Consider the following 27,047-nt stretch of genomic DNA (forward strand, 5'->3'; position numbering starts at 1 on the left):
TGAATAACTCCTACGGTTTGATCTAAAAGCAACACGACCAAGTGAACATGAATTGGAGCTTTCCATTCCCAGCTGCAACATATGAGTCCTTGTGCATCTTCTTTTCCACCATAGGACACATCCAACCTTCACTGATACGGCAGAGGGAGGTAACTTGCATTCTTTTTCCTTCTTGTGACCACCCTACTCAGCAGATACTAATGAGAGAAGAGCTGAAGACTGATAAAAGGAAAGGAACTCCCAGAGGTTTAACTATAGAGGGAAGAATGCTTTAAGTCACCTGTCAGGGTAAAGAGAGACAACCACAACAGAAAAATCTCACTTTTGGCACTGGATCAGTGATGCTCTACCCAGTTCTGGTATCCAAAAAGGCACTCACTTCCTCCACGTACCCCAAAGGAGGCGTTTATATCACAGGCTTTGCTTTTACTGCTTATTTCTAACAAAACTTTGCCATTTCCTGACCAGAAAAGCTGTGCTTTTATTTCTGTGCTACAAGCTTTGAAAGTCTAGATACTGCTGGTTTCCACTATAAATAGCCCAGGCTCACTATGACATCTCGCTATGACATTTAGTTCAAACAAATTAAAAATTCTGACAGGAAATAAACAAACAAAAAAGATATAAAGAATTAAGAAAAAAAAAAAAACCACACACACAGAAGAAAAAGATAATGAGTTCTTGTATCTCTAGGGGGAACTCATTTCTGGATAAATTTGTAACCTTGACAGCACAAAGTCCTGTCTTCTGATCTTGGGTACACATGGACACCCTAGAGAAACTACTTGATCTTAACTGGAGCAGGTAGATCTCCATGTGACAGAGGAGAGCAAAACCTTATTTCTTACCTCTCTCAGTATTATTTCATGCTATTTTCTGGTATCATTTTCACGCTTCCAAAAGCCCAAGGCTCACAACCTTCCAAGCTGCCTTTACAATGGCTATATCTGTTAGCACTCCAGCTACTTCCCGGGGCCCTGAAGGAAGCAGATTTTACATCATATGCAGTCAAAACCCTTCCATCAACAGGGCCTCAAGCCCAAAGCCTCATGATAAATGTCATGCCTTTTATTGAAAACTCAGAACAGAAGTGACTTCTCCGAGTATTTCAAACCACTGGTTTTGCACTCGGGTGTCTGGGAATACGGAAAGGCTACAGGACACAAAAGAGGCTCAGAAAAGGCAAAGACTGGCAGCCTACAGACCAGATCTAGCCTACTGAAGCCACAGGATGCAGATGAAGGACCACTGAGCGCAACTCCTATTTTACTCTTCTTCATCTCCCTCCCAGAAGAGAAAAATCAGCAAGCAGCACTGATTTAGGACCACAAAGATGATTAAGGGACTGGAGCATCTGTCGTACAAGGAGAAGCTGAGAGAGCTGGGATTGTTTAGCCTGGAGAAGGCTCAAGGAGATATTATCAACATGTATTAATATCTGATGGGAGAGAATAAATCAGACTAAATCAGTCTCTTCTCAGTAGTATCCACTGAAAGGAAAAGAAGTAACACAGAATTGAAATGCAGAAAAAATTCCACTTTGGTGTTTTTTTTTTTTTTTCTAAAACTCAGAGGATGAAACATTTGAACAGGTTTGCCCAGTCTCTGTCCTTGGAGACAGTCAAAACCCAACTGAATAGAGCCACCTGCTCCAGCTTGATCCTGCTTTGAGCAGGGAGGTTGGACCAGACCATCTCCACAGGTGCCTCCAACCTCAGCGCGTTGGCGTTTCTACGAGCCTACAAAAAACCCTTCAAACTGCCCTGCTACGTTCACAGAGAAAAGGTCTCAGACACTGAGAAGTTTCTTCCAAAAAAGGGATGCAAGTATTCCCGCTCTCTGTGGAAATTATGCACGCTTAAGGCAGCTTTTTCTTTTGCAAGAAAAGCAGGAGTGAGTATAGCAGATTCTAGGTCTGGACTAAACTTGTGGGTAACGTAGCTACCTAGGAACAAACCGTGGCAAAGTCAGAGAGTTAGAGACCTGAAACAAACACCAAGCAACAGCGGTTTTGCACATTGGTTTGTTTTGCTTTTGAAAAAGGCTGTAGTATCGCATAGTAATTTGGCAGTTAAGGATCAATTAGTCTGCAGGAATAGTCTGGTCTAACCGAACATCCTGCTCAAAGGCTTTACACTTAGGGAGCCAGAGTCCGTGCCCGTGGTGACAATTACAGCCTCATTGTCATCTCCAGAGAGAACCAGCCTGTGAGGCACTACGTATATATGTATTAAAACAAACAAACAAAAACGAAACAAAACCCTACACGATAATAAAAGCCTAGGCAAGGGCAAAGAGACTTCAACAGCCCTTAGCTGGTCTCTGGTAGAGATTGATGTGAAGAAACTCCTGAAGTTCTGGAGTCCTGGAGCTTCTGGGACCCTCCTGGCAGATCGCTGCAAAAGGTACAATAAAAGACACAATAATTCCTAAGCCATTCCTACCGTTTGCTGTAACAAGCAATACCCTAGACAGGCTCGCACACTACGGATTTTTAAAGTTTTGGCAAAAAGTCCGTCATGGGAAATTCATGCCATCTATTAATTTGGGCATTCAGTTTACTTACCCTCTTTGGAGTCAAAGCACCATACACAGTCCATAAGAGACTGGCCAATTACCCTCTGAAGGGTTCGCTGACAACCCAAGAGGCCGAAGGTCTTAATTACCCACACCAGTAAGGTTGTATGACTATCTTTATTCATGACAAAATACACTTAATAAAGGGGGGTATGATGGGAGCGATCCCAGAAAATTTCCAAACTGCTCAGAGTTTACTGAAAAATGGAAAGCTGAGAAAAACAACAAGATATTCTCATTAAAAAAAAAAAAAATCGTTTTTCAAAGGTGGCCAAGTGTTGTGCAAAAACAAAATCACATGAAATTCTGAGTAGAAAACAAAGCTGATCTGGAGTAGTATTTATTGGACAATTCTAACTGTCTCAGACTTTAAAAACGATTCAAGACCAAGCTAGTACTCTTCAGTCTCCAATGCTTAAAAAACCTCTAAGCATCCTCCCCACCTCAAATGATGCAGACTCTCCTCTCTGCAAATGATTTGTTGAGAAATCAACAAGTTCCCAAGGCACTCATTAGCCTATTTACAACCCTTTGGCAACTTCTCAGCTTGGTACAACGATACTAAAAAAAAAAAAAACAACAACAAAAAATGCCCAACAACAAAAAAACCCATCCAATCACCAATTATTTTCACTTGCCAGTCATACCTCTCTAGCTGCCTCTAGGTATCATCAAATACTGGCTCTCTTCCATAGTTTAAAACTTGAAGATACTAATGCAAATGTCTAGTTTCATTGCCACCATATGATATGATGCAACATCACCGGATCTCACCCTGCAAGTCCCTGGCCTTGTTGGAGAGAAAAGACTCCAAACGACTTGAGATACTTTCCTGGGTAATCCTAGCTAAGTATCGTCCATCTTACTATTTTTTTTTTTTTCAAGTTTCAACGTCTGTATCTGCCTACCAAACTAAAGAGCCATTAAGAACATCTTAAGGCACTTCTTACCTGCCAAATACAGTCAAACAGCAATAAACAGACTTTCGCCAATACAGGTAAATCTCTAACAGGGTATTTCTAGTTCATGATCATCGATCATGATGATAATTTCCACTGGACAGAACACTGCCAAGCTGAAACTGTCGGCATTTGCAGTGTAGCTGTGGGGAACGCATAACCACCTTTATCAACTACGGAATACTACTTGTACTTCAGAAATTGTTTATACCCGAGAGGAAAAAAAAAAAGCATATGGTCACAAGTTTTCCTTTTTTTTTTTTTAAAAGGTCTTAGGTTTTTTTCAAATCTCATCTATTCAGTCAGGCATTCTGTTCAAAAGGCCTTCCACATGCAAGATGAAAAATCTTAAATTCAAGTAGCTTCCTCTGTTTTTGTATTTTGCCCTGAAACTTCAAAAGTTCGTTTTACAAGTGGGAGAACGAGACAGGCTGAAAATACTTTCACCCTGATTTTTAAATGGTTAAAACTTTCCAGAAGTAGCACTCTGAGATTGTAAGCATCCTTAAGGGTACATATGTTCTCCCTTGTCTCAGGACTTCCTCCAAATGTTTCACTTTCTTAACGTTTCTTGAAAATTCACATATGTACTACTGCTGCACCACAACACATCTGTTGAAATGCTGAACTCAAAGCAACTCTTCAATGCTGTTTTACTTACTCTCCAGTTCATCTGCAGCTTCCTACTAAGTTTTAAGTCCGTAACTCACTAATTCCTACTATCGCAGATTATTATTAACATAACTCATCTTTACTCTGTTCCAGGAAGGGAGAGGGTAAGTTCATCTCAGGAAGGAAGGTGCAGCTTAATAGGGGAAAACAGCATATCGACAGAGGTTAACTGATGTGCAAATGCTGTCTTACACAGTGATGCTTTATTTTAGTGGTTCAGTGTTATTTAAAAGGATGCGAGGAGTGGATGCATGGCTGAGAAAGGGATGAAGTACACACCCCAATGTGCAGATATGAAAAATGTGTACCTCTGCAGGACAGACTAAAGAATAGGCAGTGGTGCCAGGAGTCCAAGAGAAGGGATGGGGGGGAGGCCCAATACTCTGAGTACCCACGTATCTTGTTACAACTGTTCTCAAAAATCAAGTAACTAGGAAAACAATTTACATCTTGACCCTAAAGTTTAGTAATGTGGAATATACAAGATGAGCTCAAGTTATTTATATGGTGAAATGCTGGAACAGACAAATAAAATGATCTGAAACAATTCAGCTGATTTGTGAAAGCACTCAGAGAGGAGTTTCAAGTTAACCAGAATATATCAACTGCAACAGTCCTCTTTCTAGATTTCATACATGACCTCTAGAGTCCCCGGCATGTGCCTCAATTTGTCAACTTGCAAAATGAGCACCCCTCAAAAAATGAAGGCTTTAGCGCTGCTATAAGAGATGTGTGGTCTTCAAGGAACTGCCAAATATTTCACTGTCGATTTGGTCATAGGTTTGCTGGGAAGTCATCATTAAGGTTGCAAACAAAATTCTTACATAAAACATTGGAACAAATTGGACCAGGACTTAACAATATACATAATGCAATATGAGTGCTGAAGTCATCATACGTGATTTGTTTTTACTATCCCTTTTCGGCTGGTGAAAGGCAGGCCCCTTGCATGTGCAAATCTAAACCTGAAACCATAATTTATGGCAAAGTTCTCAGGCAAAGGTGCTTAAGAAAAATCTCACTCTGCTTTGTTGTCTCACGGCCTTTTAGTGCTGGCTATGACAGGGACACTTAGATAATAGGTGACAGTGAAAATCTGATATAAACCAGAGGGATGGCATGTCATCTGCTCAGGACTTCACATGACTTTCTGTACAGACTGTGCCCAGGCTGGCATCTGCAAAGTGTAATAGGCTGCTTCGTCAATCCCACTAGAAAGAAAATCTGTATTAAATAACTTGTTGTCATTCTGTAATCATGGAACTTGGATTATAACCTAGTTACTGTTGTTGGTCATGGTTATTTTGCTAGAAGAACAACAGCTCTCAAATAACTATCAAAAACCAGACCTGCTTAGAATGGCATATGGTTAGGCTTATCTTTTAAATAGAGAAAGACATAAGGTATGTTTCACTTCATACATTTTCTCTTCCATCCTGAACATGAAGTCCAGCAGAAACCAAACCAATACCTATTCAAATATTGTTCCGACATAAAGTAAAAATAAATAGTTTCCTATCCAAATATTCCAGCATTTCCACATTAAATTTGGCAGAGCGCTTCTCGAGCATAATAAACTGTTAAGATTTCAAAACTAATGCTGATGGAAAAGAAAACAGAAGAAAAAAAGGGTATGAAAAAGTCATAGGGACTTCATTTATAAAATAACCGAGGTTAGTGGAAAGAGCAACAGCACCATCTAGAGGATACTGCATGTTCTTACATAGGTGGATATTCAGGACAAGTAAGATTAATTTTTTTTAGGTTTTGTATTTTTAGTTTTGAGAGTTACTCTAGCTGGAATTCAATCTTAACTACAATACCAACAGTAAAATCACAGCTTAAAGAAAAGACTGATGCAAAAACTGTATTAGACTTTGGATGAAATCTACTTACAGTAGTACTTCAGCACCAAAAAGTGGGCAGTTAGGTTGACAGATGTATACACAATTGAATGATATGTCCAAGTCTTAAAATGACTAGTTATTTATAATGAATTCTATACAAAACAGTTAAAAACGTGTTTTTATATACATTTGAAAAAAAAAAAAAAAGAAAACTATTGTCTTGATTAGCAGAATGTATTAAAACTGCTTCTCTTATCCCACCTGAACCCAAACCTCTGTGGCTTGTAACTATCACAAAAACCCAATGTATTGCTTCAACGAGCCAAGTCATAAGGCTAATTTCTGAAACCTACCACTGTATTTCAATTTAAGCTTTTAAACTTCCAAAATGGTCACTTTAGAAACAGCATGTAAGAGTAAAATACAGATTTTTAAAAGCCATAGCTCACTTCTAAATTCGGAAGTTCAACTTCAGATGCTGAACCATTTATTCCCCAATTTCGAAAAACTCATTTATACCAAAATATATCCACCTGCATCCCACTTGTATTAGAATTAACACACCTGCCTGTTTAACAGGAACTTTTCAAACAACTTGGCCTCACTTTAAATTTTATTTTTAAATAAATAATCAAGGATTAACTAGAGTAGATGAGCATTTCACGTGCTTATGGCACAAAGAAATGCTTCATAACGCCATTACCCTACTTCTTGTAAAGCATGAAAACAAAAGTCCACTAGCAAACGCACATTGCTACTAGTTAGTGATTTTTGCTTATTTCCAAACATTCACCAACAAGGATTTTAAAAAAATAAACTATATTTTTAGGCTTATTAAAAATCTTAACTCTAAGTGAGCACAAGTGCAAGAAAGCTAACCAATTCCAAAATTCCTGGGGCTTTTCCAGCACTGTCAGAGACACTTTTTCTCTCACATGCTATTTAAAAATACAAATATTTAATAAACATTCTCTTTTTTGATGGTGTTTTGCTCAACAGCTAACAAAAAGACACAGCAAAGTAAAGATCCCTTTTCACTGAAAGCTGCTTTCAGCATCTGGGCAAGGGCTTCATATGCACGAGCTGTAGAATTCGCTGCAGATTTGCTTTTTAACAGGAGTACATTCCACTGTCACAGGTTTACTCTATCTCGGTAACTATACCTTTTTGGAAACATTTCCCCCCATCCCCCCCGCCCCAAAGATGCAGCTTTTGCAATACTGTCTTGTTAAAACACACTGATGCTTCAAGGGTCCAATGAACAACTCTAATAAGCAAAGTGCTCTAAGACATCACAATACAAGGGCATCTGGGATACTCAAATCCCAAGATGTTTTAAAGTGCACTCCAGTGTCCCAATTCCTTAGGATTGTTCAGCAGAACTCTGAGAGGGGCTGGGCTCAGTGCCGTCCTCAGTGCTACTGTCCACCTCTTGTTCCATTGCTGTCTCCTCATCGTCGAGGCGCTGGCTGGTAAAGTTGTTGAGCTCCAGGAGCCCGCTGGGTTCCACTACCACATTGGAGCTGGAGTGACAAGGGATGGAATATTGAGGGATAGTCTGAAAAAGAGGAAAAAAACCCAAGTTTTAACAAGCACGGTTTTCACAGGTAAAGACGTGTAAGAGCGCTGGTACTCGTGGAAAAGGGGTATTTGGTTTCCAAGAGCAGTTTTCCCTAACTACGGCTCGTTGAACGTTTCGTTATAGTAGCTAAAGCTTCAAAATACCCTTTCACAGGGTTAGGTTGTGAAAGATAAAATTAGAATAACCTTGCTGTTAAAGGACTGATCTTTGAACTCGGATCCTCACTGAAGGTCTGTGACAGACTGCCTGCATAACCAACAGCTAAAGCACTAACACCCTCAACCCATCGTTCCCCAAATAGAGGTAGAGATAATACTTTCTTCAGCCTTATCTTTGTCAGGCTAGGCAGTTCGGCCATAAGGAGTTCTCCCTTTTTTTGCATACAGCACAATGCAAGCTGGCCCTGCTCAGAGATGGAGTAGCACAAAGGCTGAGAAAACACAACAGATCTAAGCTATTTATTTCTGTTTCTACTTTCACAGGTTCTAGAAACTAAATCTGCATGTTTATACAATCAAAATTCTGGGCAGTACTTGGATTTTTGAAACTGCTCATAGCAGGCCACAACGATGAGCGATACAGATTTTCAAAATATACAAGTTTAAAGGAAAACAGAAATCCACCTTTGTCTATCTAGGGAAATGAGGACTAAAAATGAGTATAAAGTGATGATTTCTACAAAAGGAAAGTTAGCTGTGACGAAGACTTTACAAAGTAAACATGAGAAATCTGAAAGCTCCTTATGGAAATACTTTTCCACCAAAATTTTTTTCACCGTAACACAATCATGAAACACAGCAAAACCATTCCAATCTACACTATAATTTGTGTGAACACATACACCGCTGACTTGTCTAGACAGATTCATATAACATCGCTATAAGTCCTCACATAATTTAAATACTTTACCAGTTGAAATTCTGACCATATGTTACATCATAAAAGATCACATTCAAGACAACAAAAAATCAATGAAAATATAATCATCAGTTAAGCAATGATTCAAAGCATTTAACTTAAAGGTCCATAGAGTCATTTTAACTCAACAGTGGGAAGACTGTTTATATGTAAAACGTTTTCTGAATCCAGACCTCATTTCTGAACTCTTCCCGTTAGCAAAACTCCTCTACTTCATTCAGTTTTGTACTCTAGGTAATCGTATACTCAATACAACGTTATTAGATATCATAAACAATACTAGATCATAGATCCATAGGAAGTTTTTAAGCATTACAAATAACAGTAGTCTGTGAAATTAGATGAGTTGGGCTTGTTCCCCTAACAGAAAAACAAAGGAAAACACTGAGAACATAGTGAATGACATACTGCTGGCGAAACTTGAGCTCAATTGAACAAGCGCTACACACTTCGTAGCAGTAATCCATTGGCAAGTACAAGAGTACAAGATAAAGAACAAAAAAACGAAGAGAATAAGGAAAAAAAAATACTTGAACACTGTTCAGTTGCTATCATCATATCAGACAAAGCGAGTTTGCTCTGCTCAATCTCTGCCTTATTTGCTCTGGTCTTCTCTTACCTGGATAACAATTTCTGATGAGCTCTCTTCAGCTTTCTTTTGTGATATATTCTGAATGTGTATAAACTGGTTTGTTGTAGGCATTCCTTGTGCATCGAGTTTCCTCTCTGTTAAAGTAGGACCAACAGCAGGAGGACTTGAACTGGATTCTTTAGATTTCTGTTGCTGGGGGATGGAAGTTGCCGTCATCCCTACTGCAGTCACCCTCGGCACCTGAGTACAAGGTGACGACTCTGCTTCGCTAGCGACTTTACTAGTGGACCTGGCCTTGCTTTGGGGATCCACTATCATACGTTCTATGCTTGCATCAATCTGAGCTTCCATCATAGACATTCTCAAAATGTCTGCTACTGCTGTCTTCACGGATGCCTGCGTGGGAAATAGGCTTGTAACCGGCAACGCCAGTTTGGGCACAGAACTGCCACCTGCTACCTTTGAAACAGAAGGAGGCTGATGCCCCTCAAAAGTTATCTTTGTAACAGTGGATCCGTGCGTTTTAATTGGATGCTGCACCTGAAAATCAAATTTTTGTTGTGCATGTTACAGCTAGATTTTTATTGAAATCTAATCAATATTTCCAAGGACAGTATGGCACAAACAACATACTTGCTATTAGGAAGACAGTTGAAACTCAGTGTTTTAACAAAGGAATTAGCAATAGTATGGTAACAGTTAATTGAAGCCTGGGGAAAGGCAGCTTTTTGGGCTGCTAGACAAGGATTGTAGCAGTATAATACCACAGCAGCCTCGTTTTCCTTTGGGATTTACATCCCCATGTAATGTTTGTTAACCCTCTTGTTTTCATATATATGCCTCAAAGGGCCAGGAAAAAAATTATACTTTTCTGCAGTTAAAACACATGTTTTTTTTTCCTTCCACGTTTCTTACTCTTTAAATTTTCCCCTCCCAAGGAAAATCAAATTACTCCAGCACATAAAAGTCATTTAACTTTGGGGCGATGTAAACTACAAAGGAAGACGTACAATGGAGAGCCTCAGGAGACTGCAGTGTATTCATCTTTATTTCCACAGAAATAAAAAGTGCTACGGGAACGGAAATTAATAATGTGTCATATCTAAAAAAGAAAAGAAAATAATTAGGGACAAATTCCATGCACCAGTGGTGGCAGAAATTCATAAAAACTGTCCAACAAAACACGTTTGTGAGCTCTATGGATTTTTCCCCTATAACACGTGCTTCTCTTGCCTAGTGTCAACCTTCTGATGGGTAATTAATACCAGCGGAATGAGGAGTTCTCTCTTGCCAGGACAAAACACTGCTACAGCGACAGGGTTGGTGTTTTGATTTTTTCCTTGAACAGCGACGTTTATTTTGCATGCTATCAATATTCCGTTACCTGGCTTGCTGGCTGTTTCTCTGAAGAGGCAGGTAGCTGCATTTGACTCTGGGGGGGTTGGGGCTGCACGTAGATTTTTTGTGCCGTTGGTGCCTGTTGCAGTTTGGGCAGCTGCTGCGTGGTTTTTACTGCAAGCACCTGTACTACAGTTTGCTGTGGCTGTGCCACTAAGGTAGGGAGTTGCCTTTCTTTGGCCATCATGTGGTGAGGGGGGTGCTGTGCATCTGGTTTGGTCTGTGCTTGCTCTTGCTGCAGGGGGGTTAGCTTTTGATGCCTTATAGAAAGCTGGGGCATTTGTGGGAGTTTGTGCTGGATTTGATCAGCCTGCAGGTGGATTGTCTGCTTCTGCTTAGTCTGGAAACACTGCAGAGTTTTCACTTGCAGTTGAGTCTGTTCCAGCTGTGGTTGACTCAGTTTTTGCTGTTTCTGTGCCTGCGATTGTGTCAGGGCAGATCTGTAAAACAGGCCAGTCTGAGGATCTAAGGTGTCCATCTCTTCCACTTCTCCTTCCTCAGTTCCAAGCTGTTCACTGTGTTTGGTAAATGCACTGTGACTGCTTAAGGCCTTAATAAGAAGAAGTTACAGATGAGTTAGTAAAGAGAAGCCTAAATTATAAGAATGCATAATCTAAAAATAGTTTGTTTTTTTTTTTCTTTCAGTTGGACTACCTAAGTTATTTTACCATTCATTATAGGCTCCCAACTCATACTTAAAAACAACAAAAAACACCTTTCCACAGTGAATTCACAATACCTAAGCAATCATAGCTACTTTTTCCCTTGTTAAAACGTGGAATGTCCCTATGTGACAACATTAACTGCGTAACTAATTCTCGATGGTGATTATGTAGCCCTTGCACTTATCAGACTAAGGTTCAAAACCCCTCAAGTTCCACAGCAGTTTGATATGAAGCAATAGGGATTAGCAGCTGGGTGAACGGATGGGTCTTTAAGAAAGCCAGAGTCTCTCAACGTGAAAAACTCTTATTCTGTCTCTTGAGAGTCTCCTTACTATCTTCGCCGTTTCTTCTGCAGCTGCCTGTATACCTAGAAACTACCCTATTTCAACCAGATCCTCTCTTCTCTCCTCTTCCTCAAAATCTTACTGCAATTCTTGTTGCGCATAGCACAAGCACTGAGCTTTTGAGGGACCTGAGGGAACAACAGACCTATGTTACTGTCCTTTGCATGCCATAGCATAAACCTGTTAATAAGTGGTGTTAGCAGAGCGAGGCAGCCCACTCAAACACCAACCAAAATAGGCTCTCTGCTGTAGGTTTATGACCTGCGCTGTCTTAGTCCACAGTTGCAGTTCCTAGACATTACAGCAATGCGGAGTTGAGCTGTGTGCATTCATCTGGGGTAATCTACTACTCCAGAGTGACAAAAACATCAGTTCTTGAATAAAGGAATCAACGTGGCTTCAATAAGATTTCACCGCAAGATGCAGGATTTGCTTTAGTGGTTTGACCTCTTTGGAATCCCCACCACACGTGTCTAAATATAATCTTATTTTTTGATTCAGCAAATAGAGAAGTTTGCCTTTTCACAAACTAAAGCCCTCCAACCAAAAAGGCATTGTAAGAGCTCTGTGATACATCATCTGGGTTCTGCTTCATCCCTCTTCCCCTACACTAAGGCCATCATGACCTGAAGAGCCCAGTCCTTCTGTAATACAACACACAGAGAAGCAGTTTGGTTCTGCTGAAGAGATGACATGCAAACAGGAAAAAATAATCCAGGTAGCAATATCTTTGTTATAGCAGCTGCGAATAGCTCTCACTTAACAGTCTCAAGTAATCCATTCAGCTTCTCCCATGTCCCACCACAACAGGCAACATTAAAACGAAGCTACTGATTTGTCCTCACGCTTAGCAGTTCCACTGGTAGCAACCAGTGTCTTTCACAGAGTCTTTCAAATCAAGCTGTGGTCCTATGTAATTCACATAACCTACTGCTGTATAGACTGCTTGGAAAAGAAAGGGTACAACCTGCTGCATGATATGGGTAATTGCGCCTGTGGAAGATGCGGGGATGGATTTCACCACAACGGAAGTCTGCGTTGCTGTCTGCGACTGAGCCACATGCTGCAGCAGAGTCCTCTGGGGCTGGGATGACTGCTGGTGGGGCTGTGACCGATGACTGACTGAAAGTAAAGAGGTGAGTGGCATTTCCCAAAACTAACTGCGGTAAACTCATCCGTTTGCTTTGCACTTAACCTTCAGCTGAAAGCGTATGAGCGAAATAAAGATCTGAATATGAAACAAGTCTTTTACTGTATGCTAGCTTCAACCTTAAAGTGTAGATCTAGTCTGAGATGCCACTTAAAATAGCATCTCGGGGGGCTGGTTTTGTCTCCGATTTCTAAGCAACCATGCTTGGTTTGAATCTCCCATGGCCTCCCTCTCCCAATACACTAACTTTGTAAACAGAATCTACATTCAATTTTCATCCGGGTTCTTCATACATCACCAGCACAACACTGTAGAGCACAAATTATTCTGTAATCTTTGCACTGCTAAAAGCACCTGCACAACTGACTGCAATTAAGAACAGCAAGCCTTGCCCACTGAATATCTACCACTGATACATGGCAGGAAATAATCTTCAGAGCATAGCTTAAATTTGCAAGATTAGTAATTAGAAAATTATTCGGGAATTAAGAAAGCAAGGAAGGTCGATCAGAAATCACAGACAGAAATGGAGACTTTGTCATTTGTCCAAGTTATTTTTTAGCACAAATCCAATACAAGTTATGCAGCTCTGGTTATGGCTCTGCAATTAAACAGTGGATTGGAAGAGAAATGATCTTCAGGTGAGAAAAAAACAAAACCATTCTATATTGCAGTCACTGATAAGCCAAGGAGTCACTGATAAAACAAGACTCTAAATTAGTTTATGCCAGTCCATACCAGTATTCAAATATTTACTTTAATTAACTTCTAAAAAGTCACAAAATACTGATTGACTGAGAAAGTAGTAGTAAAGAAAACTTTATATTCAGTTATCACATAACTGAAGGTTTAAAGTTACTAGAGATCTTGCTGAGAGTTAAAAGGCAGGCTAAATTTTTACTTAATATGAAAATTTTACTGTCCTACTCCAAGAAAGCAGTTGGATTATACCAATACCGGCCTGCATGCTGTGCCAGATCCATCATCATGAATCTCCCCAACAGTTCCTGCAGAATTTAAGACTTCATTTAAAATATAAAGTTTCTAACCTATATGGTTGTGTAGATATTCTTCCGAATGTGAACCAATACAGTGTTGTCTTCCTGAGTCTGCAGACAGACAAAAAACGGTAACACTGAGATGCGTGAACTGCTCCTTTCATCTCACTAGGAAGTTCATGTTGAATCCCAATTCCCATTTAGATTAAAGTGGGCCTAATCCTTCGTTCGAGACGCACGCATGAAATTTCACAACAGGCTATAGCTTGTTTACTACCTTGCTAACAAACTTTCTCGCAGAAAATATAGCTGCTTGGATTACTGATGAATCCTGAGAAGCACACATTAAAACAAAAGGAAACGCTCCATTAAGCGAGCGCTGCCAGGGAAGGCCGGTAAGCTGGTGGAAGGAGAGGGCAAGGGGGGGAAAAACGTAGGAGCAAAATAACCAGGTTTGCACTGTAAAAGAGACTGCTGCTAGCCAATCCACAGCATATTGCGCTTCGCCGGCAGGTTCCTGTAATCACCTCAAGATTCACAAAAAAACACTGTTTTCATATAGTGTAGTGTCTCAAACAGTAGCTCAGAGAAACTTTCAACGTTGTTGCTTGCACGGCTTCTCATCTGCAGAAAAGGATTTAAGTCTACATAGATACTGACTGGACTTTCCCCCCTTGCCAAGGGCCCTGATTTAAATCAATTTTTACAGCATGCCCCAGGGAAAACTATACCTCGAACTTTGAATACAAGCACAGTCAATGCATCTGATCACGTCAGTGAACATGACTGGCTGCCGTGTTAACTGGAGATCCGTTTAACACTATTTACTGTACTCCCGAATGTGTTTTAAAAGGCATCCAAGAGAGCATGACTCAAACGTTCAAAACTGAAGCCAGATACAGTAAGCGTTATCTGAAAGAGCAACAATAACATCCCCTACCTCCCTGCCCTCCCACACACAGTTACACACAACTTTAAATTTAGACTGTACCAGGAATGGAAGTGAGGGGAGGAGGTGCAGAAGAGGAGAATGAAAAATGGAAATATCAGATTGGACACTTAATACTTAGAAACCCTGAAGTTAGATATGAATTTATACATTTTAATACAATCAAGTTTTATTCCTCTTTTCCCATGCAGATTTTCAACACTTTCGTCTTCATTTTCCAAATTAAGCAGAGAAACCACTAATGCGAACGTAGATGAAGAAATTAAACCAAAAAATATATCGTTCGATCCTTTCACATATGTAGGGGAGGTGGCTCAGGGCTAGTGTCCTGGGGTAGCAGAGAACATCAGAGAGGCATGGTATAATCAGAGATGTGTCCAGTGGAAGGGAGCCAAAGACTGGGGCTACATAGGCACCCAGATGGACAGATGGAAAGTGTCAGATTTAACAAAAAAAAAAAAAAAATTTATGTTTGAGATTCAGCCCTTAAAAACTTCTGTTTGAATAATTCCTTTTCCTATAATGTGCAAATATAGCAGCTCAAAACCTCCTAGCAAATGAAGCAGCTGGCAATTACATTAGAATGCTAAATGCTCACCTGTCCAAAAAGCTGACTTAGTGCTGGTACGCAAAACATTTTGCTAACATGGATTGAACTAATTTAAAGCCTGACTCCACTCAACATACACAACACTAGTATGTAGCTCCTGCAACTTTTTTTTTTTTTTTTTAAAAACTTTTTCCCTAAAGGCAACAAGTGGGATCGCCTGCCCTCTCCATCAGATCAGAGGGCAGAAAATCTTTTAAATCTAGTATGTCTTGAAGCACCAACCCTTTGTTTCAGTTAGAAACATTCTCCAATATGCCCCAGAAAAGCAGATGCAATCTCTGTCCCCTGCAGAGGGTCTAGGGAAAAAAATAATTCATTTGCACTAAAAAAAGATTATACAGAAAGATATAAATGAAACCCATCCTGAGAAAACCCCAAAAGAAAATCCCTAGATTTCAACTGCAAATCCGTCATCCCAAAATATCTTAGTCACTTACCAGTTGTGATATATTCAGCAACTAATTCTGACTCTACCACAGCAATTGAAGGACTTTCTGGAGAATGCCTCTTTTCTTGGGTCATCTGGATTGGGACAGCCATTTGGCTCAAGTCAATGGTAGGCTGTCTTGGCTTTGATTCTAACTTCTCCTTCACTGCTTTAAAAGACAACAAGTACTGGATTTAGTACAATAAACCTCCAATATAAACACAAGATCTTAATTAAATAGTGAACGCTATGTAACAGTTTTAAACAAACTTTTACAGGACAGAAGTACAGAAACAAATTGATTCGAGGTAGGTGGTTTTCAATTACAAATTGTTATTTAAGCAAGTAGCGGCTGACTGCTTTCAAGTAATTCTTAAAGCAACAAAAAAAAATCAAAAAAAGAAAAAACCACATGCATTAACACACCTGTTGTCTGCTGAAGCTCCAACAGGGCTTTTATTGTGGAAGTAGCTGACTGAGATTCACCGGATACATCCTGGTAAATTATTGTAGGGCTCGTGTCCACAGCAATTTCATGTTCTGACCAATCCTGACTTCGTGAAGCAATCACATGGACTACAGGCTGAGAATCTGTTTGCAAAAGAGTAAGGGCACATCAAATCATCATAGAACCAAGACTTCCAACCCAAAGCGCTTGCACAAAGCAAGACTGGAGTTCAAATTTCAAGCAGGTTACTATTCAGAAATCTACTGGACAAGGCTCTGAGTGTCACAGATGCACACTTTCATTCTGCAGTACTTTATTTTTTATTATAGGTGACTCCTGAAACAAAACACAGCTAACGCTATCAACAGCTTCCAATAAAAAGATTCTATTTCTTAGTTGCTTATAAAAGCTTTTGTTTGAACAACTGAAGTTTGGCAGGTTATTTTGTATGGCGAACCTGTCTTAGACTGAACTTTTTTCAGAAGGTTTCAGTGGTTTAAAGGCATCTAGAATTTTTTTAAGCTTGCTGAATCCTCAAAACTCTTTTCAATTAACTTAAAATGACGGTATATACCAACAGCTACAGAATTATATAGCAAAGGTGACTGAAAGAGAAGGCGCTTTAAATAAGTGGAAAGTGTTTTATAGACAGATATTGGCTTTTGTTTAAAGCAGTGATAGGCCTTAGGGACCCTCCTGACAAGAGGCTGGGTGTTATCTATGCACTGATCCTCCTCTACCACATGATGAGAACTGCATCTGTTACCCATGGCATGAAGCCATGGCGGCACTTCCATCGTGGGTGCAACTCTGCTATTGTCTCCACATGCACATGCGTGTTCCCACAAAAGGGCCAAAATTCATGTCATTCACATGACTGCGGCAGTTTTCAGTCACGCAATGGAAAGATGCTCCAATTGAAAGAGAGTGGCAGGTGGCCAAACAGACTGCAACTCTGCCCATCTCTGAAGGATCCTCTCCACCCTCCCTTTTTCCTCCCCGCAAAAAAAGGGAACAGGCTGCAGGCCACACACTAGTCAGATCTCAACAGGAAAAACATTATCTCCATTTTTTACATAGGAAGGTGAAGAATATAGTCTGGTCAAATAAATGAATAAATAAATAATCAGGGAAGTGGACAATGACACTGCTAACAGGTTGGGTAAGAAACTGTGCTAAAAAGAGATGCAGTGAGTCATATGAACACAGCTAGCACGCTTGGGAGACAGTCCAATTACATTTTATTCAACACTAATAATACATACCTTGGGAGCTCTGGGAGGACTCTGTCGAAGATGAGCTGCTATCAGTGTAGGTTTGTGGTTCTTCTTTCACTTCTGGGAGAGAAGAGTTTCCTGTCTCTGCCACTCTTGATGCCTGCTGTAACGTTTCAGTTACCAACTGCCTAGTTTGCTCGCTCACAACTGTTGCTTGAAACGTCACTGGCTTTGGCTTTATAAGAACCTAATCAGAAAGACATATTCTGTGTACAGTAAGAGCACTCAAAAAAACAGAACCGAGCAATCACCGAACGGTGTTCCACTAAAATAGATCAATGTAAAAGACCTACGTAATATCAACATTTTACTAAAAATGTCGTCCTGTAAATTCAGCAGCTCTGGTTATTAAACTACAAAGCCCTAATAAACGGCAGTGCACAAGAACATACTTCTGACTTCAGTAATATGGAGCGCTAAACAGTCGTTCTTCAGGACCGGATACAACTACGCAGCTGATGAGAGAAAGCTACGCAAGTGGCCTGGAACGTGGACCGCACCGATAAGAACAAGCCCATCGTAAATGGAGTCTTAAACAGTCACCATAGAAAAAAAAAAAAAAATTAACCCCTGATAAAAGTTGAATTCTTTTATATAGAAAGTGCAACCAGAGAAAGTTGAAACAGAGTGTCCAGAAATAAGCCAGATTCTCTGGGTACAGCCCCACCAACTACACAAGGCTGCAGGGACAACCTGAATGAACACACACTGAACAGTACCTAGGTCAAATTCTCAATTTTCAAGGATGATGTACATCTCCAGAGCAGAAGGCTCTGCATTTTTATTTCTCATGATTTAATCTTTAGTTTTAAGACTTAAAGAGGCATCTAGAACCATGCCCAAACAGTTTTAAGTTTTACCTATGTAACAGGCTTAGCATTTCCTTTTGACTTTCTCTAGGCCTCCAGAAATAGCTAATAATGCAAACGCTGTGTTCAAGAAATCGGAATCAAGGCCATCTGATTAAGATCCTAAATCTCATTCTCCACATACACATACTATGGACATTAATCCCTGCAACAGATGTGGCACCACAGTGAAAAATGGTTTACTTCCCATTAAAATTTAGGGGTACATTTCAAGACAGAAATGGGACCTCACTGTACCTGCGTTTTCCCTTGCTGACCATAAACAATTTTAGTTGGGATGATTTTGGTGGCTGGCTGGACCGTGGACCCTATTCCTTTTGGCTGTGTAACAATCATTTTTGTGATGGGTCTTGTGGCAGTGATGATAGCAGGTTTTGCTCCTGCTGGCACTGCCTGAATAGTTTTCTCCCCCTGTAGAGAAGCCAAAGTTTACAGGTTAACTGAGTGAAACACTTCAGAGAGACCCACTTCTCTTAAAAGAAAGAAAACAAAACAAAACAAAAAAAACATAGTTACATGAAATCAACTTGTTGCTGTTAGAACTGGCTGTTTTTAAGATGAAGAACGTTCAAAGACCCAGAAGAAGAAACCCTACTGCTTCAAATGGAAAAGCTATTAAAACTCCCTTTTCCATTATTTGTGGGGGTTTTTTATTCAAAACTTAAGAGCAGTTCAAAAGGTAAGTAAACGACACTGACAACTTTTTGAAGTTGCTTCAAAGAATTCACGTAAGTTTGAACTTCCCCCAAATCCTTTGCAAATGTTTTTCAAAACCTCTTACTTCTATTGACATTAGCTTTGGCAAGGTATTTTTAAAAATTTGAATCAAGTTTAAAAATTACGAAAAGAAATTATTTAAATATAGATCTTTGTATTATCATCACCACTAAGACATTAAGTTTGGGCATTTTTTAAAAAATAAAGGTTAATTTATTGAAAAAATTGCAGATTCACAGCTGTTTCATGGAAAACATCTGATTTTGAAATTCTTCTGACGCATGACTAGATTCTTGATAGCTTAAGAACAGTGATGAAATTGAGCAGGCTTTTTCAGTGCTGCACAGTAATAAACCAGATGAGAAACAACATTAGCTACCAGTACTTTCAGTATGCCTAACAATTCCCATCAAGCAGCCAGAAACTCCAAAAACTATACTTGTTTCAGAAATAACCATACTTGTTTCAGAAACATCATCACTTTTTTGTGTTTCCTACTTTTTAATATCATGAGATTCCTACTTCTGTGAAAACACCTTTAGGCATTTGTTCTTACTGAAACTAGAAAAAGTTTGAAATCTTCTAAAAACTTCTCCTGGGGTGGGGAAACACACTTCCCTGTTCAGCTCTGCTACCCCAGTAGATTTTAAAGATTACACCTTAAAGCATTATCACATAAATCTCAGTTTTATCTAGGAATGCACAGCAGGTTCATCATTTCGGTAAGTTAGCACTTGAAGGTGACCCCAGCTAAAGTAGGAAACTTGATTGTGTTCTTACTGCACTTCAGGTTATCCAAAAATAATTCACCACTGCATGATACTCAGGAACAGGACATTACAGTGCTATGCCCTATATAAAATAAAAGGCAGTACTCTTACTCGGAACATACCATTTATTTCTGCCCTTTATCTCCAAGAGATACACAGTTGGAGATGCAAGGTTATAACACAGGACCGTGGTTCTCATTACAGCATTAAAATGACTCAAATCTTAGCGCCGTTATTCTACTTAATCACTTCAGGATTACAAGGCCATTAACCAGGGAAAAAGGGCAAACACAAAATTGAAACTTTTTATTTTCCTTTAACTTCAGGAAGAATCCCTGCTCATTTTAAGGGCCTTGCACAGAAGATACTGCAGAACATACTTGCTTCTCAAACATCGCTGACATTAGGGCATGCTATATGGGTTATGTAGCTCATGCACAGTTTGCTTTTTAATAGGGACTGAAGCAGAAAGAATGCAGCAGCCACCACATATCCTGTCACTAGGCTTATAGACTTTAGTCTTGAAACTCTTACTTACCCCAGCATTTAACAACGTTGTGACAACATTTTTGCCTGGAAGCCCTTGAATTGTAGTTCCTTTTCCAGTAGTCTTTTGCACAACAATCACATTAGGCTTGGATGTCATTGGAATTGTAGTGATTTTGGTTGTAGTTCCTAAACATTAGTGGGAAAAGAAGTAATGTGCAGTTTACAAAATGTAGATTTCCTTCCACTTTAGACATCGGTTAGCTCATAGGAATCACTGTATTGAATTCTGCCAACACAGCAATGATTAAAGCTAGGCTTTTAAAACAGCATTTAGAATAGGAACATATCTCACCTAACTAGACGTATACAAGTTATATGCTTCCTCCACATATCTTTCATATACAATAAAAAGAGGCAGGCACATGACAGAGTAATTCATTCCATATTAGGACAGGCAGCCCCTTCTCATGAATTACAGAGCAGACAAACGCAATTTTCTCAGGCTAACGTGCCTAACTTTTTGAAGGCTAGAGTTAGAGAAGATAAGTGCAGCACTAGCATTCAACTCTAGGTCATATTTGCATAGACAACAGATAACAGATGTTATCAGTTCACAGAGCACAGATAACATCTGTAGAAGAATCTGTGTACCACGAATACATGTCTCCTCCAGCGAAATATTAATGTTTTCTGGAATTGAGCTGATATAATAGAAAAGGCTGGAAAGATTAAAAAAGCTATTATTTTATAAAGTCAGTTTTTAAAAGTTGAGTTCAGAAATGTTTTTCCTTTTCTTCCTTTCTTTTTCTTTTCTAAAGAAGAACTGTGTTGACTATTTCTCTTCCTCTCCCATTGTTTAATTAGTTCTATTCCCTGTAGCAAGTTTTCATTCACCTGCAGTGACAGGTAATTCTGGACAGTCGTCCACAATCTGCATACATTGCATGTATATTGACATTTAAGTCACTAGTGTTATCAGGCTACTATTTCAATATCCACTCAGACAGCTTTCTACCACACCTTCCACTTTCTCTCTGAAGAAGGTACCACTGAGTCAGCAGAGCTACAAAGCAAGGATTCCACTCGCTGCCTTCAATCCATCAGTGATACCTGCACGTATTTTGCTATATATTTCAGATTAGTAACTCTACTTATTCTGGGAAAGGGAAGGCATTGTGAGATGAGACCATCATGCTCTTATGAATGACTTAAGAAGCAACTAAATGTCTAGTCGCCTCCTCCCTTAGCAGGAAAAAAAAACCCACCCACGTAGACGCTCTTTCCAAACTTGCGTTATCTCAGGACAAGCAGTATAATCCTTACGAAAACTACCTAATAAGGGTTCTTCTGCACAAACTGGTGCTCTGGAGAAAAGCGGTATTTGCACCTGTCTAGAAACTAACCAATATATTTAGAAATTTTCTCAACAATTCTTCATCCATGCACCAGGCTGAAAAAGTTACTCACTCACAAAGAAGCAACTGCTTTAGTCCCAAAGTAAGCTGAGTCTTCATAGAAAGTAAGATCTGAAAAATTCAGGTACCTGAACCAGACTATACTGCAGCATGGATTAACTAAGCAGCCCTTCCACGAGCTCCTGTAGCACCTTCTGGTGAACTGAGCTGGCTGGTGCCATGTTGGGTCTCTGCTCATCACCAACAGTGGGAGCCAAGAGTAATTTAAGGATCTAATGCGATAACCAGAACAGATGCGGCTGTTTATCTGTGCCTAGCTAGGTATTGTACCAGACCCTGTCTCTGTGAGCACCGTTTAAGCCCAAAACTGACACTAAGAAAGTGAAACAGGTGCGAATGTGCCAAGTCCTGGTCTTAAAGAGACCTTATGTTTAGAGACTGTACTGACCGAAAGCATCAAGGCTGGTCAGAAGACTCACGTAAAGAAAAGCAGCAGGAATCTGCACAAGGCTAGGAGGAAAGCCACAAGTTAGAACATGGGGTAAGGGAAAGACAGACTGAAATCAATAAAAGAAGAATGGGATGAGAACGAGACTGCCCAGTTGGACTCAACACGTACCGTTGGTTCTTTGAGTGAGGAGTGAAAAAGGGCAGTATCAAGATGCCAGACTACAATACAGCTGTATGAACTTCCTGTCCTCTAGCACAGGACAATGTAGTAGTTCTGCTCCTCTAGATTTCTCTTTTCTTTCCCAGCTTCCCTCCCATTAAGTGCTTCCTTCTTAAATCTTAGAATTGCTGTAACCCATGAGAACATTCCCCTTCTATACCTTCCACCCATTATTTTCTTTTTCATCCTCAGCTGTTTTTCTTCTGATTTCTTCTCCCATAAAGGGCCTAATAATTATTTGAGCACGTACCCCACAGAAATGATCTGAACAATTAGAGAAAGTCTAAACTTGCTTTTGAAATAAGTCTTAATATCAAAGTACTCATACGCCTACCTGAAACAATATTACTGCTGATAATCTTGCCTCCCAGCGTAGCCAGTGATTTCGGTACTACCGTAATGATGCTACCACTCGTAGTTTTCACATAAGTAGCGGCCCCTGGAGTTCCAGCCATCCGAGCCCCTAGAGAGGGGCTAACTGTTGGCCGTGTATACGTTGCTTGAGTTCCTGTTTGGAAGAAAAGACAAGAAAGTTTGCTGTTAGAATATGTTATGCTACCTGTTTTTGTGGAAAAGGTTAATTTAGAAAGAAAGCATTAGGTTTCATTCAAAGAGATCCCACGTTGCCATTTATTACCACCCTTTACTCCAGGTAGTTTTTAAATCGGCAGAGCGATATTCAAGTATATGCCAATTTTAATTTAACGTAAGATTTTGGGAGGCATTATATCAAAATGCTCCATGACTACCACATTTTAATTTGTGTCCTTGTGCTAAGGGTTTTACGTTTCAATAGGTGTTTAGACCTATAGACAGGTGTTAAACCCGTACGTTTGCCATTTGCTTTATTAGAGGCACAAGAGTTCATCCGATGACACTACCAGAATTGAACCCTTCCGCTCTTGAAAAAGACCTGCAATCTCACGTTTCCCATGAGACAAACCATTCAGAACACCACAAATGACTGGCTTAAATAGCACTCTAAGAGAAAAACATGATTTATAATGAAAATGCAGTCTTGCAGATTTAGCATTTAGAAGTACAAAACAAGCCTTTTGACAGGGTATAAACGCTCCTTCTGCCTAGCTGCTGCTCCTCAGAATGGAAGCAGGACTGAGTCTACAAAAGAAATTTGCTCAAAATAATAACAGGAGTCAACAGCTACGCTAACATGATTCCATTCTGATTATACTGCTGCTGATAATGCACTACAGACCTTAATTGCTAAAGATCACAAAGCAAAACAGTTTGTGTTAACAGGGAAGCCACATGTTCAAATCTAGGAGAAAGCAATTCAGTTTGTAAATCAAACTTATTTTTTTTTTAAATGCACTTAAGAATATTTGTGAGAAGTATTTCAAGAGTTAAAGTTAAAGATACTCAACATTAACCATTAGTTTACACTAATATTCCCAACCCATGCTAAAAGTTCAGCAAGCAAATTTATCCTGGTTTTCAGGAAACTCAGGATTAATCTGCCTTGAAAATCTTCCTCACACAAGTTACAAACTGAACAGTCTATACAACTTCTGATTTTATACAAAAAAGGAAGCACAAACACAATTAGAACCCCAGGAAATCACTGGGCGTTTAAAGTTCCATTTACTAACCTTTTTACAAACTCACTGCAAGACTATGAGCAAGTCACCTGTCTTTTAAATTCCACACATATAACATAGGAATAATGCTGACCTACCTGCTGGAGGTACCTAAAAATTTAATTTAAATCCTCCACTATAAGGTGCTACAGAAGTGCAAAGTATCAGTGCAAGTTGCAAAAAATTTCCTTTTAAACAAACCCATTGGGGAAGGAATGGTGATACTTTTGTGCGTTCAACTCAAGGAGACCACAAGAGGAATAATAAAAAAAAAAAAAAAAACACTCAGCGGCAGAAAGTCTAGTCTAGAATGATTATGAACAGGTTTGTGAATGTGCTGTTGTGCTCACTGTTTACAAGAGGCACAAGGGCTTTTTTACCCTAATAAACCATGTTTTAATCTCCTGCATGTTGGGTTTACCCTCCCTTCCCTTCTCAGAACAATAACTTACCAGTGGGAGTAGTGACCAGTTTAGTTGTCATGATAGTCCCATTACTGCTAACCACCATAATAGGTGAATTGCTACTGCTGGGCAAGGTCGCTGTAACTGGTTTGGGAAGGATTTTACTGGGTTGCACCTGTTGAGTGATTATTTTAACACCTAGGAAAGGAGAAAGGTCACTGTTAAAATACAGGCACGAAAAGTTACTTTTTGAAATGTTTTCTCAGACCAAGCCCTAGTAGGCAAGTAGCCTCACAAGGCTTCTATTCTGGGCCCAATGTATTCTTGATCCTGAAAAGAATTTTTTTCTGTTGGGTTGGGGTCTTTTTTTTTTTTTTTTTCCTCTTTCAAATAACAAGACAGCATGTGCCTGTTTCAATTCCTTGCTACTCCCACTGACACATGGGATTCTATTTCATTATTGATTTGTTGCAGTGATTTTTAACCTCTTCTGGTTCGTGACTCAAAAATAGCACACATTTCCCAGGAACCAACAGGTTACAACCAGTATCAAAGTAGTTTAAATATAATGAAGTATCACAAAGTGAGATAAGTTCTTCATCAATTTAGTCTGTAAATTTTAGTATGTTTTAATTAGACTAGTTGAATTTCATTCGTTCAAATAAATAAAAAGTTTTTCCTGCACTATGAGTATTAGAGGCTGTAAAGAAGCAACTGCGACGCCGACTAAGGAAGGCTGCTGTAAGGAAACCTCGTCACTTAACCTACTGGTTGTTTTGAAGCTACAAAGGAATGGAACTGAAACAAGTTCTGGGTAAGGCAGCAAGAACAAAGGATGAAAACACCTTAACACGTCAAGGATTTCTGCTCCCTTTCTCTCAGTTTGTGTAGTGGAATGGGATCTCGCCGAGATTCGCTTTTCAGCTGCAAATCAAGAGATTCATGTAGTCTGTTCAAAAGTATATGCAGGTGACTTGGAACTTAAACTCTGTTCCACACTGAGACAAGTGTACTGTATCGTGTTGATCAAGTTTCATGAAACCACTAGCCTGAATTTACCCCACCTAAATTCAGGCATTTATGCTTGTAGCCAGAAATTTCTAGGTGAGCAATTTTGTCCACCCAAGAAACACCCTCCAGAGATGTTTTCTTCTAAGTCAACTATAAAGTAGCACAGAGCAAGCAAGCTTCAAACTATGTGCCACAATGAACTGTCTGAAGTTAGAGAAGAAAAACTAAGCCCTCTGCATCATCCAGACACAAATCTGGATAAAAAGTAAAGATTTCGTGAGAACTGACTCATCTTTCAGAAAGAATATGTATCAAATGGTATTTCCAAATAAAGTTTAGCTAAAAAGCATGCTGAGCCTAAAGCCATAGCAGAAGGCAAAGACTGAAGTTCTGATCGGTCAGATGGTGTTCAGTGACTGCAGGATGGAGGCCTTTTATTTGTTTTCATTAGTGGACTTTTTTTCCCCAGGCATTGGTCCCACAATCCAAAAATAAGGTAAGGATATTTGTTTTTTTCATTTTATGGTCTATTTTAGTTATTTGACCTAAATATTATAAACGTAAAATAGTAATTTTATTGATCACATGATTAATATAAAATAAGGATATAAAAATACTTTGCACTTTTATAGCACTTCTTTCTTCAGAATTCAGTAACTTTGCAAGCATTACTTCTAATCACATCTCAATGAGATAAGAACTGTCCATTTTACAGAGAGTAAAGCCAAGGTAGAAAGATTACATGACTTGCCCAAAGTCAGCGGAATGAATTATGTCACAAAAAGAACGTAGTCCAACTTCAGTTTCAGTTCTAATTGCATTTGTTGTGACAAGTATCTCAAGAGTAGGTTTCAATTTCTGGACCCAAGAAAAGAACTAAAACACAGATTAACTTTTTTGAGGTGATACAGTTCAACAGCTCTTGCATCTTCAGAAGACTGGTGTCTTCCATGTTGTCAGCCAAGTTACTTTGGAAGATATTTATACATCTTTCAATCTCTAAAGATAAAACATTTCCTCCTAAAAGATGGTCCTGTAATACTTGAACCAAACAAGAAGAGTCACAAGAACAAATCCCTCAGTTAGTGTTGCCTGAAAATGTTAAGTCATGCTTCACTATTTATTTTCCAGTTTAGTGCCAAATCCTGTACTCAACACATTATGCCTTTACGGTAGGTCCCCGTACACATTTTGGGGTAGAACTCAGCCCTGCTTTCTTGACATGCAGTTAGACCTAACTAGTCAGCAACATCACCCAAGATTAATTCAATCTACCTGATTCCTGTTTGATCTGAATGGTGGGCTTGATGCCAGGCGGCAACTGAGATTGCTGTGGCTGCTGTTGAGCTACAGAAGACTGCGCCAGCTGCTGCTGTTGTTGCTGCTGCTGCTGCTGCTGCTGTTGTTGTTGGGCCTGCTGTATTTGGTGCAGTTGCTGTTTTGGGGACTGTTGATGCTGTTTGGGAAACTGTGCTAAAATCTGAGTTGGGTTCCCAACTAAACCTTTTGGGGAAGGTAGTCTGGTAGAGGCAACTTTAATCGCTGATGTAGACACACCTGTGAAAGAGTAAATGGTTTAAGACTGAACAGTGCAAAACAAAAGAAAATTACAATTTTTTAAATGCAATATAGCTTTAAATTGCCTTTGCTACTGAAAGATGCAAACACATATACACAATTAAAAAAAGCTA

The 27,047-nt window shown here is 39.5% G+C and overlaps 1 protein-coding gene across 17 annotated transcripts in view; it reads right to left on the reverse strand.

Annotated features, from left to right (window-relative positions):
- Positions 1-6,178: 6,178 nt before the first annotated feature.
- EMSY (EMSY transcriptional repressor, BRCA2 interacting) overlaps positions 6,179-27,047 on the reverse strand; it is a 40,700-nt gene continuing 19,831 nt past the window's right edge. For 6 of the 17 annotated variants that reach the window (XM_068930726.1, XM_068930717.1, XM_068930721.1 and 3 more), the window contains 13 exons: positions 26,632-26,913; positions 24,394-24,543; positions 22,678-22,851; positions 20,308-20,444; positions 18,520-18,693; positions 17,402-17,600; positions 16,115-16,279; positions 15,699-15,857; positions 13,754-13,813; positions 12,522-12,676; positions 10,532-11,095; positions 9,175-9,687; positions 6,179-7,613 (listed from right to left, as the gene is read on the reverse strand). In XM_068930726.1, the coding sequence (XP_068786827.1) occupies positions 7,419-7,613; positions 9,175-9,687; positions 10,532-11,095; positions 12,522-12,676; positions 13,754-13,813; positions 15,699-15,857; positions 16,115-16,279; positions 17,402-17,600; positions 18,520-18,693; positions 20,308-20,444; positions 22,678-22,851; positions 24,394-24,543; positions 26,632-26,913 (2,927 nt within the window). In that variant the 3' untranslated portion in view covers positions 6,179-7,418. The remainder of the gene's footprint in view (positions 7,614-9,174; positions 9,688-10,531; positions 11,096-12,521; positions 12,677-13,753; positions 13,814-15,698; positions 15,858-16,114; positions 16,280-17,401; positions 17,601-18,519; positions 18,694-20,307; positions 20,445-22,677; positions 22,852-24,393; positions 24,544-26,631; positions 26,914-27,047) is intronic. The other 11 variants (XM_068930733.1, XM_068930723.1, XM_068930730.1 and 8 more) reach the window with 7 other exon arrangements.

This window comes from Struthio camelus, chromosome 1 (genome assembly GCF_040807025.1).
Source record: "Struthio camelus isolate bStrCam1 chromosome 1, bStrCam1.hap1, whole genome shotgun sequence".
Taxonomy (NCBI): Eukaryota; Metazoa; Chordata; class Aves; order Struthioniformes; family Struthionidae; genus Struthio; species Struthio camelus.